This window comes from Zalophus californianus, chromosome X, assembly GCF_009762305.2.
Source record: "Zalophus californianus isolate mZalCal1 chromosome X, mZalCal1.pri.v2, whole genome shotgun sequence".
Taxonomy (NCBI): domain Eukaryota; kingdom Metazoa; phylum Chordata; class Mammalia; order Carnivora; family Otariidae; genus Zalophus; species Zalophus californianus.
In genome coordinates, this window is record NC_045612.1 from 15450924 (window position 1) to 15468755 (window position 17832).

General features: G+C 41.6%; 1 protein-coding gene and 1 non-coding gene across 3 annotated transcripts; both read left to right on the top strand.

Annotated features, from left to right (window-relative positions):
* The first annotated feature begins 1955 nt into the window (after window positions 1–1955).
* RBMX (RNA binding motif protein X-linked) lies at window positions 1956–10983 on the top strand. 2 transcript variants are annotated; one of them, XR_004819820.1, is made up of 10 exons: window positions 1956–2119; window positions 3233–3361; window positions 3553–3659; window positions 4188–4359; window positions 4931–5083; window positions 5593–5707; window positions 5806–5931; window positions 6030–6112; window positions 8872–8954; window positions 9684–10983. XR_004819820.1 is itself a non-coding variant. In XM_035725602.1 (9 exons), the coding sequence occupies exons 2-9, from the start codon at window positions 3253–3255 to the stop codon at window positions 7049–7051; spliced, it is 1176 nt and encodes a 391-aa protein (XP_035581495.1). In that variant the 5' UTR covers window positions 1956–2119; window positions 3233–3252; the 3' UTR covers window positions 7052–7773. The 2 variants fall into 2 exon arrangements, 1 of the variants encoding a protein (XP_035581495.1); XM_035725602.1 differs by lacking the exons at window positions 8872–8954; window positions 9684–10983 and adding an exon at window positions 6741–7773.
* LOC113931669 lies at window positions 3410–3481 on the top strand. Its single transcript, XR_003522821.1, has one exon. It is a non-coding gene; the product is annotated as a small nucleolar RNA SNORD61 (small nucleolar RNA).
* Window positions 10984–17832: the final 6849 nt, after the last annotated feature.

The window sequence follows — 17832 nt, forward strand, 5'->3', positions numbered from 1 at the left end:
AGCCAAAGGCACAGGCTTCACCAACTGAGACACCCAGGCGACCCTGGGCAGAGTAATTGTAACTGTGAAGAAGGAAAGTAACAATTTTTAGTAAATCCTACCCCCACCAAGATAAACTGGTAACATTTTAGCATATTTCCTTCCAGTTGCTTCTCTCCATCTACAGATTTTCTAGTTAATAATGTGTGATCTTGGGCCTTCTTTTCCCATCGTGTTCTCTTTTTTGGTGGTCTCATTCTTTTTTTTTTTTTTTAAGATTTTATTTATTTATTTATTTGAGAGAGAGAGAGAGAAAGAGAGAGAGAGAGAGAGAAACAGCATGAGAGGGGAGAGGGTCAGAGGGAGAAGCAGGCTCCCCACTGAGCCAGGAGCCCGATGTGGGACTCGATCCCAGGACTCCGGGATCATGGCCTGAGCCGAAGGCAGTCGCTTAACCAACTGAGCCACCCAGGCGCCCTGGTGGTCTCATTCTTGTATTATCATTTGTAAGCGACAATTTAGCCCTGATCTCTACTCTGAGCATCAGGTTTCTCCACGTCTCCATCCCAAACTCGCTTCTCTGCAACCATTTTGGTAAGTGGCCACCACCATTTATGCCAGATACTTAGTCATCCATACTGACTTCTGTTGCCTCAATTCTGCCCCAGTCCTTTCCTGTCTGATTCATTGGCAAATTCTGTCCACACTACCTGCCACACATACCTAACAATTGTTCCTTCCTCCTCATCTCCACAGCCACCACCCTAATTCAAGGCCCCTCTCTCTCCAGGTCTGTTCACACAACCCCAGTGGTATCCCTCCTTTCACACTTAACCCTCTGCAATCTTTTAATGGGTTCGAAGATGCTGCCTACCTCCTTGGCTCCCTCTCTTGATGCCCCTTAAATTGCTGTCACCCTGGATCTCTTTCTCTTGATCTGTGCTTTCTGCTTAGTGCTCTCTCTTCTTGAAAAGCTTTCCCATGGCTAGTTTCTTTTCTCCATTCAGATCTGATGTGACATCTAAAATCAAATTTGGTCTCCCATATATTGTCTACCAAAGCACCTAGTTTCCTTCCTCCCTGGCACTAATCACAACATGTAATTTTGTTATCTGTATTAAAATTGTTTTCGTTGGTTTTTAAATAGAGAATTTAAAATTTTTGTAATCCCCCCCAACACGAGTAGATTGGCACCGATAAAATACACAATGCCTACTTAAATTTGAGTTAAACATCAGGTAAGTTTTTTGTATATGATTTTGGGACATACGTATGCTGAAAAAATTTATCTGAGATTCAAACTTAACTGGGCGTCCTGTATTTTTATTTGCCAAATTTGGTAGTTTTACCTTCGAAGTAAGTGCCTCCTTTCCCTTGTCTCGCTTGTTCTGGGTTGTATCCTCACAGGCAAGCCCAGAGCCTGCCTTTTATTAGTAGGTTTTCAGTAATTGTTCTATATGGAATAACTGTCTGCCGTTTTGTACTTTTTCCCCCCCAAGTGACATTCATTTATCAAAATTTTCCCTATTCACTACAAATTCTTGTTGAAGATATTTTGGGAAGACATATTTTATTACCTAAACTTCTTTGTTTCCCATTTACGCAAAATTAGCATAGTTAGGAGTATCTACCTTCATCACATTGTTTTGAGAATTAAATGAGTTAATGGGTATAAAGTTTAGCACCGCGTCCGGCCCCCTAGAATATGCAATAAATTTCAGTTCGGTATTAAATGTAGCTAGCCCCTGAACCATTTTAGCGGAAAGCAAAAACGCGGGTTTGTGGAGCACGGGTGGGGGCTGGGGGAACGGTTAGAAACAGGCGCCGGCTAGAACGCGGAGGGCCCGGGGAAAGGGGAGGGGCAAGGAGTGAATGACAGAGAAGACAGCCAATGGGGAGACTGGGAACCGCTCCCCCTCCCTTTGCGTTTCAAATTCTAAGCTCGGTTTCCATCCGGGTCCTTCAGCCTCGTTCCCGGGCAGTATAAAGTTTGCTGTCTCCTTTGTTCGCCCTCGTTGCGCAGTAGTGCTAGCGGCTTCCCTATTCCGTTCTCGGAACCGGCGGCACTCCGTCGTGCTGAGCTGCTACGAAGCCCCTGCCGGCGAGCTCGTAGGAGCTTGGAACCGTCGTCACCCCTCCGGTACGTGTTACCCTTCCCTTCGTCCGTTTCTTGTACCTTCTTGGCACGTTAGAACTTGGGATTATCTCCCTGGAGATGGGGGTGGCGGGCGCCATTTTAAGAACCGAAAGGTGCCGACCTATTTCGCTAAAGCTACGCGTCTCCGAGGAAAACAGACGTGGGGGCTCCGTTTCGTTGTGTGCCTCTCGAGAAAGTTTGGCTGTCGCCTGCGGGGGTGGTGCCGGAGGTCGCGGCTGGAACGGGACGAGGGCAGACCGCGCCACCGCGGTACCTGCATTGGGATGGCGCTGGCGCTACGGATGGGCACGTGCGCTTTTACGCGGGTCCTTGTTCATTGGCGGCCTTGGAGAGGAAGCCCTTTGAATTTTCCCAGCCACTGCTGATGGCCAAAGTTACTCCCCTGACCAGTGTAGGTTTTTCTGGGTTGAATCCAAGTGTCGCCATTTTGTGTTTTCCACGCGGTTTTTAATGACGGGTTTTAATTGGGTTCTGGTGCAGTCATGGAGTGTTGAGTGATAACGATGCGCGCTTCCACCTTCCGTTATTATGAAACGATACTGAAACCTTTTTTGTTTTTCTTCTAAAAGAACCTTTTCGGTGGGGTTGGGGGCTGGTGAAGAAGAGGAGGTAAAACTTGGCTCAAACTTTAAATTTCTGCTTAGATTGATTAGAGAATCCTAATGAGGAAAGGCAAAGTTCTTGGAAGAGGACCTGCGTCTGGCCTGTGACCTTGAATGAGGCGATACGCTTTAAAAAACCATTAGGGTAATTGGAATGTGATAATTGAATCTTTAAGAGGGAACACAAATAGGATTAAAACTAGAATTGTTTTTTCAAATGCTGAGTAGCTGTTACTTACTTAAAATTGCCAAGGTGGATTAAGGATGAAGGTGTTAGTTAAGTTGGCCTTTTTAACTAGTTTAATGTAAACTCCGGTGTCACTAAACTACTTAAATTGGTTTCCTGGTGAGGCTTAGAAAAGAATACTTTTTGGTGTCTGCAGTTTATAAGAAATGATGATTTTGTTAAAAACAAGGAAGATACACCAGTAAATATACTTGTCCTATAAGCTTGAACTTTTTATAGGGAGGTAATACTGTTCGTTTTCAACAGTGTCTCACCAGGGGGAAAAAATGGTTGAAGCAGATCGCCCAGGAAAGCTTTTCATTGGTGGCCTCAATACAGAAACAAATGAAAAAGCCCTTGAAGCAGTATTTGGCAAATATGGACGAATAGTGGAAGGTGAGTTGTCTGAAAGCATATAGGGAGCTGTTAAAATTAAAAATGTAAGCTATGATGTATTTGATTGCGTTGATCGTCTGAAATGATACGTTATTTTGTCCTCTAAGAAGTTCTGAGCTTACATTTTGTAGGCGCACTTCTGTTATTTAATTCGAACTAGAGTAACACTCTCCCCCCAACTACTTTTTTAGTTCTATTGATGAAAGATCGTGAAACCAACAAATCGAGAGGATTTGCTTTTGTCACCTTTGAGAGCCCAGCAGATGCTAAGGATGCAGCCAGAGACATGAATGGAAAGGTGAGATTGCACAATGATACTGTTCCCTAGTGCATAAGCAGTGTTAACTGAAGTCTGGTCTAGGGAAGTTCTTGAGTTGTGTTTGAATGTATACCTTTCCAGAACCCTCTAATCTTGGCCCTTTGTAATTTCCAATTTTGCAAAGTTGTGGATTGTACTCTTACTAAATTGCTTCAGGTCAGAAAATTATATATGACCGTGTGTTACCTAGAATCCATAAAATGACTTGGTAACTTGGCTTTTATTTTCGGTTATCGCATCTGATAACGAGTTGTCTGGCTTTTTAAATTTTATTGACCAGCAGTGTGATGGATTCACCTTATGTTGGCTCAACTGATCAGTATTGTTCTAAAAACCTTTGAATGAAAAAATTACCCTTTATTTTATCGCTTTTCTCAGATTAATTGGTGAGCTAAATTTACCTAAAAACTTCATTTTGGAGGGCACATTGGTGTCACAATGCATAGTGAATGGATCTGCAAGATCTCTTTAAATATGGGTGCGATTAACCGTTTTGATGTTCTTTAGTCCTTAGATGGAAAAGCCATCAAAGTAGAACAGGCCACTAAACCATCATTTGAAAGTGGTAGACGTGGACCACCTCCACCTCCAAGAAGCAGAGGCCCTCCAAGAGGTCTTAGAGGCGGAAGAGGAGGAAGTGGAGGAACCAGGGGACCTCCCTCACGTGGAGGGCACATGGGTAATGACTTGAGTATACCTCAGGCTTGTTGGAGAATTTTAGGAACTGCAAACCCCATGCCAGTCTGCATTGGTTAAGTCCTGTTGTAAATTCTCCAGCTTTTGATACTGTGAACACCTCATTTACCAAAGTCCTAATGACTTAAGAGAAACATAGAAGGCATCCTAAGTTAGTGTTTAAAAAAAACCATGGATGGGAACCTGGCTGACAACTCTTGATCACAGGGCATGAGTTTGAGTCCAATGTTGGGTTGTAGAGATTACTTAAATAATAAAGAAATGAAACCATGGGCAACAAAATTATCCAGAATTTGCAGAAAATTTTTTCTCAGAAAATTTTTGATAACGCATACTTAAGTGTATAAAAATGGAACAATTTGTATTTTTCTTTGAAGCAACTTACAGTACACTTCAGTTTTGTTAGTCTGTATAGACTCCCTTATGCTTGGTAGTCTTGGGCAAGTGTAAAAACTCACGATTCCCCAACTAAACAGAAAATGGTCATTGATACAACAAAGAAACCTCTTATTGATGCTAGAATTAACATGTTTTTCTTTTCTATTTCAATGTAGATGATGGTGGCTATTCCATGAATTTTAACATGAGTTCTTCCAGGGGACCACTTCCAGTAAAAAGAGGACCGCCACCACGAAGTGGTGGTCCTCCTCCTAAAAGATCTGCCCCTTCAGGACCAGTTCGCAGCAGCAGTGGAATGGGAGGAAGAGGTAAATGCAGGATTTATAGAACAATCTGTTATACCACTGTAACAGGATTGATAAGTGAATTTCAAAAATGCTTTTTAAAATAAAAAACTTAGGGGGGCCTGGGTGACTCAGTCTGTTAAGCTTCTGCGTTCAGCTCAGGTCATGATCCCAGTGTCCTGGGAACGAGTCCCATGTAGGGCTCCCAGCTCAGCGGGGAGCCTGCTTCTCCCTCTTCCCTTCCCTTCTGCTTGTGCTTTCTTGCTGTCTCTCTCAAAATCTTGAAGAAAATAAAAAACTTAAATGTTAAATATAAAAATGGTGCTTATGAAACTGACTCACGGACTAGAGGTGAATCTAGGTACATAAAGTTGTAAGTACTGAAAAGATTGTGAGTAGGAAATTTTAAAGAAGAAACGTCTTGATTTAGGTCCATACTGTTTGAATCCCTGCTTTTCATTGCCTGAAGGTAAATGCACATTTTAGCTTTCCATTTTGGGTATATTTTAAAAATGGGTTTTTTCCCCCTTAAGCTCCTGTGTCACGCGGAAGAGATAGTTATGGAGGCCCACCTCGACGGGAACCCCTGCCGTCTCGTAGAGATGTTTATTTGTCCCCAAGAGATGATGGATACTCTACTAAAGACAGGTAACAGACAAATGTGCTAGTTTGTCTTACTAATAATAATTGAGGTTGAAGGGAGAAATTTTCAAAAGTGTGAACCAAGTTAAATTTTGTTTTTGTAGCTATTCAAGCAGAGATTACCCAAGTTCTCGTGATACAAGAGATTATGCACCACCACCAAGAGATTATACTTACCGTGATTATGGTCATTCCAGTTCACGTGATGACTACCCATCGAGAGGCTATAGGTAAAGTAATACCGCTGCTTGCCACAAGCTTGCTGTAAAAAATGAAATTGCTCTGAAAATTGATGCCCTTACTAAACAAGTTTTTCTCTTGGATTTAGTGATAGAGATGGCTATGGTCGTGATCGTGACTATTCAGATCATCCAAGTGGAGGTTCCTACAGAGATTCATATGAGAGTTATGGTAAGATACTGGTTGAGGGTCTTTGAATATCACCAGCTTGAGTTTTTAGGTTCATGAGCCACTTTATTAGGCTGTGTGGTGCTTGCTTTTTAAGGGATATTTGCTTGCTTTTAAGGGGTAACTTTATCAGCTGGGCTTTTCCTAGTTTTGTGAGGGGCTTTTGTTTTTTCTGAGTTTTTTTTTTGAGGCTGTTTGCTTGCTTTGGAGGGGATTTTGCTTGCTTAAATTGGCAGCCTTATGTGTTTTCCCCCAACAGTGAAAATACAATTTAAAAATTTTATTAACAAGATCAAATGTTTACCATTGCAATATGAAGGAAAGTCTACAGTTCAAAATTGCAACTTATCACTGGAAAGTGTCTGAGTGTCTACTATAAAATAACAAGCTGTCTGGAATATCCTCTTGAAATACACACCGTCTTCAGTCTTTTCAAACAAACATTAAAACCCATCCATTTCCGTATCTCAGCAGATGAGCAAATCCCTGTTAATGGCCAGCAATGGCAGAGTTTAAAACCTCCCATTTAAGAAAGTAAACGTTTAATACAAGAATTCTGTAAATTCAGATTTAAATGTTGTATATATACAATTTATAGTGTTGCCATATTACCTGACCATTGACCCTGCAGGTAACTCACGTAGTGCTCCACCTACACGAGGGCCCCCGCCATCTTATGGTGGAAGCAGTCGCTATGATGATTACAGCAGCTCACGTGACGGATATGGTGGAAGTCGAGACAGTTACTCAAGCAGCCGAAGTGATCTCTACTCAAGTGGTCGTGATCGGGTTGGCAGACAAGAAAGAGGGCTTCCCCCTTCTATGGAAAGGGGGTACCCTCCTCCACGTGATTCCTACAGCAGTTCAAGCCGCGGAGCACCAAGAGGTGGTGGCCGTGGAGGAAGCCGATCTGATAGAGGGGGAGGCAGAAGCAGATATTAAAAACAAACAAAACTTTGGACCAAAATCCCTGTTCAAAGAAACAAACAAAAAAGTGGAACCTTTTCTGTCATAACTACCCAAGGACTACTAAAAGGAAAAATTGTGTTACTTTTTTTTTTAAATTTCCTGTTAAGTTCCCCTTCCATAATTTTTATGTTCTTGTGAGGGAAAAAAAAGTAAAACCTGTTTAATCTTATTTGACTTTATGACATTGCTTTCAATAAGCAAATGTTAAATGTGTTAAGACTTGACTTGTGTACTAGTGTTGTAATTTTTCAAGTTAAAAGTGTCCCTAAAGGCCACTTTCTATATCTGATTTTTCCCAGTAAATGAGGCAAAGCAATTCTAAGACCTTCCACAAACATCTAGCCATCTAAAATGGAGAGGTGAATCCTTCTGCCTATACAAACAAGCTAGCTATTAGAGGGTGGTCGGGGTATGCTACTCTAGGATTTCAGAATGTCTTCAACTGAAATCTCAATGTTCTCAGTATGAAAAACCTGAGATCAGATGCTTATGTAAGGAAAGTGCTATTCACCCAGTAAACCCAAAAAAGCAAATGGATAATGCTGGCCATATTTTGCCTTTCTGACATTTCCTTGGGAATCTACAAGAACCTCCCCTTTCCCCTCCCCCAATAAGACCATTTAAGTGTGTGTTAAGCAACTACAGAATACTAAATAAAAAGTTTGGCCAAAACCAACCATGAAGCTGCAAACGGTGCTTGCTCTTACTGTTTCAAATTTTTGCAACTCTGTAGTGTCTCACTTTTAAGGAACAGCTTGATTGCAAAGGAGAAAATAGATAAGCAATGAAGTTATCTCCAACTTCTCAAAGGCTTATGACTTCTAAAAAGTGAATCTATCAGCATTCCACATCAGATTTAAAGCATCAAATGCCTGTGAAACAGCAAAGATGGTAAGCAAAGCAAACTAGTTTTTCCGTCTAAGTCGAGCTTGAACACTTACCTTCCTCATAGTACAGTGAGACATACTGTACCTCATGGCAATGGAAATGCTTTCTAGATTTAAAAAAAAAAACTTTTGGAAAAGCAAAGTGTTCGATAGCATATTAGAAGTCCTCCAAATTTCAACACATGGATTTTTTTTTTTAAAGCATGTATGACACTTAAAGGCCTTAATAATACAGCTGTTGTTTACCAATGGCGATCTGGGGCTTGGGGAGGGGGTGTCTTTTTTTTTTTCTTTTTTTTAAGTATTTTTGATGAAGACCTTTAAACATGCTTCATATGTTTTAACATTTTTCAAAATAGCCTTTTAGTCAATATAGGAAATGGCTTAAGTTTGGGGTTCCACTCTCTGCCCCTGTAAGCCATTGCAAACTTGACATTTAGTTGGATGCCTGACTTGTTTTTAGTTCTTTGAAACTACACTGTATGGAGAAAATCTATTGCAAGTGGTCTTTAAAAAGCAAAACCTGAGGCAGCATGACCCAGGTCCAGCCATGAAGTTGAAAAAGATGCTCTTGAATATAGTAAACTTGAAGACCTCCAACTAAAATCCTTACACTGCACTTATTCCTTCAAATAAGTTTTGTCCGTTCAACTTATGGATTTAACATGGCAGTGCACCATTGGAACAGAATGAGAATCCATAAGCCATGCAACTTAACCATTTTAAGCCATTCCAGTCCATCCCAAGCCAGTGAATCTTCCACCACTTTGAGAATTAGTAGAACATGAAATAACGTTAAGCTGCAAGTCTGAACTTGCCTTTTCTTTCTGGAAAAGAGCAGTTGTAGGCAAGTTTTGAAGATTTTCCTTTAAGAGAGATAACTAGTTACATATTTAATTTTTACAGGTTGAGGATTTTGGTCATTATGGTTGGAGTGCTGATTTATTCACACTAGATAAAGCTGGCAGCAAGAGAAATCAAATGCTAAGGTAAGTTTTAAAAGCCGTGGCCTTTATAGGTGTAAGTAATAACTTTTCCACTTTGCATACCTGTGATATTTGTAAGTTCTCTGTGAAGGGGTATAATCTTGTGGATTAGGAGGATAAAGTGCTGTAATGTGTAACACCTGGTACGTTAACTTACCATTAGAATGTAGGGCAAAGTATTTTAAGCAGGTATATTTCCATTACTGGCTCAGTCATACAATATTAGCATTTTTTCCTATATTCTGTGTTTTCCAGCGGAGTTATTTATCCTGTAACTGGAAGTTTGTTCCTCTTAAGGTCTTTTATAATTCATATTTAAATGTATAAAGCTTGCTAATATAGTCCCCATAAGCAGTGGTTGATTGGAGCTGTACACTTCGTGTTTTGGTATGTGAACAAACTTGACTTGGCATGAGGTTTAAACTTGGCTCCCATGCATTTTGTAACGGTGCCGCCTCAGCCACAGTACAAATTGACTAAAGGGAGAACAGATGCCGCTGCATCTCAGTTCCCACTTGGAGTAGCAGTGTTACAGGTGTAATGATGACCTGGTTAATACTCAGTATTACCAAAGTGATTTCGATTGCATTTTAGAGCTTGCAATTGAAAGGCAATGTTTTTGTTGCCAGTTAAAGCAATAAAGTATGTATTTAAGAACGGGTAAGACGGGGGGAGTAATTTCTAGTATAAAAGAGTATCTTGTGATCTGATCACATGCTTTTCATTTTACAGAGTTGTTGAAGCAGAAGAATGCTGATTGTCGATAAGGCACAACAGTTGCATAAGCAGTACTCATCAGAATTGGTTTGGTGCAGGCAATAGATTTTTGCCTTCAGGGATTCCTGTGGATCTAAGGAAGGAAGGCATCAATGTTGGTTAGCACTTAACTAGGGAGTGGTAGTTACTTTAAAAAAAAAGAAAAAAGTAATTGACCAGATAAAGGGGAGCAGTTAAGGAAATTGGTAAGTGGAGGTAGTAAGTTCTTGTGGTTCTCTATGTGGATTTTACAGCTTTGGCTTTCCTTTTGTTAAAGTCCTGGGGACAACTCTGCAATTTAGAACTTCCTAATTATAGCTGACTGTCAGAAAGTTGAAGTAGAAAAATGAAAGGCATGAGTAACTCTATCCATTGAACTGTTTGATGTTTCAGCAAGTGGAACATTTGGTGTAGTTGATCCAGAAGTAGGGTTCAGCTATAAAACAAAGGGAGGAGTAGTGTCTGGAAACTAAAGTAACTGGAAACATAGCTGAAATGATTGAAAGCACACTTGAAAAACTGGAAACAATTGGGCCACTTGGCTTTTTTTTTTTTTTAACTGTACTGTTTGTAAGCCTGCTTTACCCCCACCACCTGTCTTGGAAACCAGTCATGTTGGAGACTAGAGTTGATAGTATATAAAGCTAATAATGTTCTCAAAGGGACTGGATTTGAGTTGTTGGGTTAGAAGAACTAAGTACAAAAACTTGAGACTTTTTTCATAGTAAAATCAGTGCTATCATGTTTAATCTTCGCAACTGTGAGAAATAGTCCAAAAATTTGTAATCCTCATTGGACAGACAGGCTCTTCTAATCACAGACCATGATGAGGGTATTGACCAAATTTAAGTAGTTGTTGCACTTACATAGCTGTCTTCCTCAGTCCTCCTGTAATGTAAACTACTTGGGATTATGCTTCTAATACTTTTTGGCTCTGGAGATTTTATTTAGGTACCTTGAAAATAGTGTAGAACATAGAAATTAATCATAGTAAACATGAATACTAAATTCAAATTAAGCATACCTAAATGACCATTCGCTGTTTGGCAAATAGTTTACTGACCCAGCAGACTTACTCCCCCATTGGAAAAAGAATCCGTCTTGATTCTTCTGGCTTTATACTGGTTGTAAAACAGAATGATAAAGAATGTTTTGTTTAACTGGTAGTTGAATATAGAGCTTAGATATTATAGATCACTTTTCTCTTTTTGGAATGTTTTGTATTTGAAACTTAATAAAACTTAACATGCATTTTTTGTGGCCCCTGGGTTCTTTTTATTTTTTTTGTAATAAGGACTTCAGGCTTTTCAATATGCTGTCCACCTGTCCCCCTCCCCCAAACTACTCATGCACTTCACTTTGAGCAGTTGCCATGGAACATAGTCAACCAAGGTGGCCTGTTTTGTGACTAGGCCCCCTTTATTAGGGGAGCTTCAGGTGTAGGTATCCAGGTAATTGAGGTGATTGCATTTAATCTTTATCCCTAAGTGGGTAAATGGGAGCAGTGACATCAAAGAACTAGAAGTTGAAAGACCAAAGATGTACTCTGGTGCTTCTGCTTAACTCTTGGGGGAAAACCGGTCCATTTTAGCTCAGTTTGGTAGTGAATCCTAATTTGGGCCTTCAGCAGTGCCGTTAAACTCAGCACCATATGAATAACGTACTTCTGTATTGACAACATTCTCTGTTCGACAACGTTCAATAACGTACTTCTGTATTGACAACATACTCTGTCGACTGTTCTATGTACATTTGACTCCTGGTATACTGTTAAAACTAAAAGTTTAGTGACCTTTGTCCTTTATTCAAAGACAACCCTTAGAGTGCAGGGCCTGGTGGAGTCTCCGCTTCTGGTGGGGGGGGGGTTGGGGCATGAATGAGTATCAGCATTGGAAGAGGTGGTGCAGAAAGGCATTGATTGGCTATGAGGTCCGATAGAAGGTGAAGCTGAGTTGGATTTTTTGGTGTGTTAGGTTTCCTCTGAGTGCATCTAAACATCTTGACAGGTTTAGATTTATGACATGGGCCAGAACACTGAGGTAGCCTCCATTCTAGGGGTATGCGTTATATGCATTGAATTCATCTGCACCTAAAAGTTGTATTTGGGTTATTGAGCCAGTTGAGAAGTAATCACATGGGAAAGTTAATGTCTGTTGAACATTAGGATGGCAGAATAAAGCCCTAGGTATTGTCCTGTAAATTTCTTAGCTCCACAGCAGTTAGTCTAGAAAAGCCAGTCCTTGTCAATTAAGTTGCACACATAAATGTGCTTCCCTAAACACACCTGTATCAATGAGCTCAGTATTTACAGATTTTGAAGATGAATATTAAACTTTGAAATGTTGAAATCGGTGTACCATGAAATTTGGCGAAACATGTACTATCAAGATAGAGAACATTGCTGTCACCAAGCAAAGTTACCTTATGACTTCTTCCTAGAAAATTCTTGCCCTGCTTTCACAAAGATGTAGACTAGTTCTGTCTCTTCTGGAGCAGCAAAATAATAAAAGTGGAGCCTTGCAAAAAAATTTTTTTTTTTTTAGCAAAATGCTTTTAAGATTCTGCCACCAGTGTATCTGTAGTTCCTTACCATTGCCAAGTGTAAGCATGGTACAGTTTACCTATTGATGGAGACCTGGGCCTTTTCCAGATCTTGGCTATTAAGAATAAAGTTGCTGTGAATGTTCTGATATGTAAGTCTGTGCATAATTAGATGAAAACACTTCTGTTTGGAACTGCTGGATCATAGGATAGATAATTTCATAGTAAGTTGCCATTTTTCCAAAGTTGTAACATTTAACTTGCTACCCACTTGGAATTGAGGTTACTCAGTGCCCTTATCAGTACTTGGTGCTTTTAAATGTAGCCATTCTGGTGGGTACATTGTATCTCAGTTTAAATTTATGTATCTGATGAATGAGTGGCATTTCTATTTTTATTTTTTTATTTTTTTAAAGATTATTTATTTGAGAGAGAATGAGAGATAGCACGAGAGGGAAGAGGGTCAGAGGGAGAAGCAGACTCCCTGCCAAGCAGGGAGCCCGATGCGGGACTCGATCCAGGGACTCCAGGATCATGACCTGAGCCGAAGGCAGTCGCTTAACCAACTGAGCTACCCAGGCGCCCGTGGCATTTCTATTTTTAAAAAAATACAATTTATTTATAGTGAAATGCACACAGATCTTGTGTTCAGTTTGATCAGTCTTGGAAAAAGAGTTGTATAACCCATTTATCAAGAGGCAGAACATTTCCCTCTAGAAAGTTCCTATGTGCCTCTTACCAGTCAGTGTCTCTTCTCCCAGGCCCAGAGAAAATTGACCTGGTTTCTATTGTTGCAGGGTAGATGTGCATATTTTAGGACTTCATAATTAATTAAATCTTAAATCAGTGTACTTTTTTGTCTAGCTGCGTTTGGCATGTTTTTGAGATCCATGTAGTTGTATTCGTACTTTTTTGGTGCAGAGAATTCTAGTGTATAGTTTACAGTGTATATAGTCCATCTGTTTCGCTGGACATCTGGACTTCCAGTTTGGGGCTCTTATAAATAATGTTGCTATGAATATTGTCCAGTCTTGGGCATATAGTTCATTTCTTTTGGATAAAATTTGGAGTGGAATTGATGAGGTTATAGGGTAGACAGTATATGTTTAATTTTTAAACTGCTGAATAGCGTTGCGAGAGAGTGCCATTTCATGCCCTCCTAGCAATTTATGCGTGTTCTGGTTGCTTTCCAACATTGGCTGCTGTTGATCTATTTCATTTTACCCATTTTAGTGGGTGGGTGGGGTGGAATCACATTGAGATTTTAATTTGCATTTCCCTGATGACTAATGCTGAGCACTTTTTAAAAAAATGAACTTTATTTTGGGATGATTTTAAATTTACAGAAAAGTTGCAAAGATAGCATAGAGCTCCGATATATCCTACACCCAGTTTGCCCTAATTTTAACATCTTATGTAGTTTTGTTGTATTTGTCAAAATTAAGAGATTAACATTGGTATATGTTACAAGTCTGTTAGTTTTAACTTTGTTAGGTCTGTAATTCATTTTGAATTGATTTTTTTTTGGTAAGAGTAGAATTTTTTTTTTTTTTAAATAAAGCTATCCATTCTAGTATGTGTTGAAAAGACTTCTTCCATTGAATTACTACCTCCATGTGTTTGTAGGAACCATTACCATACATTTTTATTGACGTGTCTGATCTTGATTATTGTAGCTCTATATTGTAAGCTGTCTAAAGATAACTGATTTTTTTATTCTATTTTTAAAGATTTTATTTATTTAAGAGAGACTGAGCCAGAGACAGCACACAAGCCTGGGGGGGGAAGGGGGGAGAGGCAGAGGGAGAAGCAAGACTCTCTCCCGAGCAGGGAGCCTGGGATCATGGGATAATGACGTGAGTTGAAGGCAGATGCTTAACCAACAGAGCCACCCAGGCGCCCCAAAAGATACTGATTTTGAAAAGTTGTTTTTTCTCCCTGTGGAGTGTTTTTTCCTCAGTTACTGTTGCTGGGTTTTTATTTTACTTCAAATTCCATCTTCTATGTTTAGAGGCTTTCTTAAGTGGAAATTTTTGGTTTTGTGCTCATGATTATAATAGATGAACTTGTTTGTAAGTTCTGAGGCTTCTTCAACTCTGAGCTTCACTGTGGGGGCTGTTTGTTGGGGAACCCCTGATACCAGCGACTTTAGGTTTTTCCTCTTGGGCTGGTCAGATTCCTCAAGGAAATCTTGGCTGCAGTCCTGCCTTTGAGGGTCTAGGGTGTATTTACTGGTTTAAGATGTGAGGTTCGGGGCCCCTGGGTGGCTCAGTCGGTGAAGGGTATGCCTTCGGTTCAGGTCATGATCCCGGGGTCCCAGGATCGAGCCCCGCATCGGATCGGGCTCCCTGCTCCGCGGGAAGCCTGTTTCTCTCTCTGCCTGCCACTCCCCCTGCTCGTGTTCCCTCTCGCTGTCTCTGTCAAATAAATAAGATGTGAGGTTGGGGTTTCACTGTGTGGGGGGAGGTGGGAGCTGATTGGCCTGGGTGCTCACACATGCTATGCTCTCCACTGCAGTGACCTCAGTGCTGCCTTAATGTAACCCACCTCCAGCTGGCTTGGCACTGCTGTTCTTTGTCTTAACACGGTGATGAGGTGGAGAAGGTTCGTTCCAGAGTGATGTTGGAGGAGGGAAAAATAGGGCACAGTTAGAAATTTCTTCTGGTCTCTCTTCTGTCTGTGGTGCCTACCCCTCTTCCATTTTAGACCACTCTCTTCTGACCTCCATCCCTGCCCTAGACTCACCTTCTCTAGTCTCTAGGTGTTCCTCAGTTTCATCTAGACTATCTTGAGTTCAAATTCGACCTCCAGCATTACCAGTTGTGTGACCTGAGGCAATTTACTTTAACCTCTCCTTGTCTCACCTGTTTAATGGGGAGAAGAGTATCTGTCCTAGCATGGGCTATCTCAGAGCATGAGGATTAAATGAGTTAATAGTGCCTGGCACATGGTAAATGCTGCATAAGTAGATTTCATCATCTGTCCGTTTTCCTCTTGTGTGTCATCTTCAGGGCTGGAATTGGGGGAAGGAGCCCAGCACCTTATGTTAGAATCTTGTCAAGGACTGGAAGTCCCTATTATATGCCAAGGTTCTTCCCCCCCCCCCCCCCCCCGCCATGAGTCATAGTCCTCAGTTTTTTTTTGTTTTTTTTTTTGGTACGTTATGGTGATTAATCCATACAGGGCCCTTCTCATTTCATTTTCACTTTTTTTTTTATAAAGATTTTATTTATTTGACAGAGACAGTGAGTGAGAGCAGGAACACGGGGAGTGGGAGAGGAAGAAACAGGCTTCCCGCGGAGCAGGGAGCCCAATGTGGGACTTGATCCCAGGACCCTGGGATCATGACCTGAGCCGAAGGCAGACGCTTAACGACTGAGCCACCCAGGCGCCCGTCATTTTCACATTTTTAATCCCCACTCCCATTTACCATTTTCCCCTCCTCAGTGGCAACCATTCATTCTTTCTTTTAAAGAGAGAGAGCAGGAGCATGGGGAGAGGGAGAAGCAGACTTGCAGCTGAGCAGGGAGCCCGACATGGCACTCGACCCAGGACCCCAAGATCATGATCTGAGCCCTAAGGCAGACAAGCTCAACCGAATGAACCACCCAGGGGCCCCTCCCCCCAGTGGCAACCATTCTAATGCATTTAATGTATATTGATGTTTTATATGCATGTATTTTTAATCCACTGAAATGCTGTATTGTGTTAAATATCTCCTGTTTTCTTGTAACGGCTCATTGTGTTTTGAAGATTTAGTCATGTTGCCAATACGTATCTGATCCATTCCTTCTAGCTATAGTATTTAATGGTGTGCATCCCCGTATTTTGCCTATCCACTCCGGTTTGGTGTGGAAGCGGTTTCTTCCTGGGTTGTAGTGTACACCTGGCTGCCTGGAGGATGCTGAGATTTGACCCTGCTTATGGGAACTCTAGTGGCAGGGGGAGGCGGTTGTGGTGGATCTTGAGAATAGAGCCCCCTTTCAGGGAGTGTGCCCCACGTGAGGTTCTCAACGTTTTTAAGCAGAGGTTTTTAAACAGAGGAAGGCTTATTTGCAGGCATTGCAGGGCAGTCTGCTTCAGCTGGTAAGGGAGATTCAGGATGACTTGGAGGTTAAAGATTGTCTGTTTCATCTGGGTCCAAACAGAAGTGTCCAGCAGGGTCTCATTCCTTATCAACCCCTGCCCTTTCGTATGAGAAACTTGAGCCTGAATTCAACTATCGTCGTTATTCGGCACCCTGTACAGTTGACTTTTCAGAACTGTCAGCCCTGTGACTATAAGAAATAAGTCATGGAAACTCTTTGATTCTCAGACTGTGATTGGAGCTGCCAGTTAATGGACTTCAGCTTGTAATTTTTTTTCTTTGTAAGCGTTCAGGTGAACACAAACCAACAGTACAGTCTTTATGGTCACCTTACTGGTACAAGGGTTAAGTACAGCAAGCTTTGGGGCTCTCAAAGCGTGTGCTTCAGTTAGCACTTTTTGATTCATTGTGATGCTCTTACATGCCATGAATTAACTACCATCCTAGTTTCCATTTGCAAGGAACACTGCACTCAAGCCCAAAGGCTTGAACAAACCGATCCTCAGATCCTGTTGGTGTGGGTTCATCTCCAGTTGTCACTTCAGTTTCTCTCTCTAGGTCAAGTCAGTATTTGGGGCCAATCAGAAGAGAAACCATGCAGTCATTTCAACAGTGAAGGTTTGATATAAAGATTTAATATGCATGGGGAAGACAAGGGATTACTAAATCAAGAAACTTTTTAAAGATTTTGACAGCACAAGCGGGGAGCAGCGGGCAGAGAGGGAGAAGCAGCCTGACGTGGGGCTCGATCCCAGGACCCCGGGATCATGACCTGAGCTGAAGGCAGACAATGACTGAGCCACACAGGCGCCCCAGTAAGGAGAGCTCTTTAAGAATAAAAGAATACTGGGCTGTGGCCATGGTTAGAGAAGTCACTGTGGTCCCCCTCCCTAACCTGCAGAACTTACTAGAACTATTTTCTAGGGTAACGGAGAAGGTTCTTAGGGAGAGCGGTCTCTCTCACCAGAGGTACTGGGCTATAAAAGGGACTGGGAGGCCGCCTGGGGAAGCTGCTGTGCCCAGACCACCTCTTGAGCACAGGAAGGGCCTGAGGCTGGAGGAACCTGCCCTCACTGCAGGAGCCAGGCCTGGAGGAGTTGCCCAGGCTAGAGAAGAACATCTTGTAAGAGGCTGCCAAACAAGCATACCTGGACTCGGATGCAAAACCCTTTTTCTCCATGCAGTGTCTCTCTGCCCTTCATTGACAAAACCTAATGTGCTATTGTTCTGGTGTTTTTTTTTTTTTTTTTTTTGAAGATTTTATTTATTTGACAGAGGCACAGCAAGAGAGGAAACACAAGCAGGGGGAGTGGGAGAGGGAGAAGCAGGCTTCCCGCCGAGCAGGGAGATACGGGGCTCGATCCCAGGACCCTGGGATCATGAGCTGAAGGCAGACGCTTAACGACTGAAACACCGGGCGCCCCCCTAATGTGCTATTGTGATAGATTAAGAAATACATCTTTTGGTCTTCTGTTTTTTTTTTTTTTAAAGATTTTA

Excerpts from the sequence above, each read along its gene's own strand:
- RBMX (XM_035725602.1), top strand. The coding sequence starts at position 3,253 with ATGGTTGAAGCAGATCGCCCAGGAAAGCTTTTCATTGGTGGCCTCAAT. Across the intron at positions 3,362-3,552 it reads ATATGGACGAATAGTGGAAG|TTCTATTGATGAAAGATCGT; the intron begins GTGAGTTGTCTG and ends CTACTTTTTTAG. Across the intron at positions 4,360-4,930 it reads CTCACGTGGAGGGCACATGG|ATGATGGTGGCTATTCCATG; the intron begins GTAATGACTTGA and ends ATTTCAATGTAG.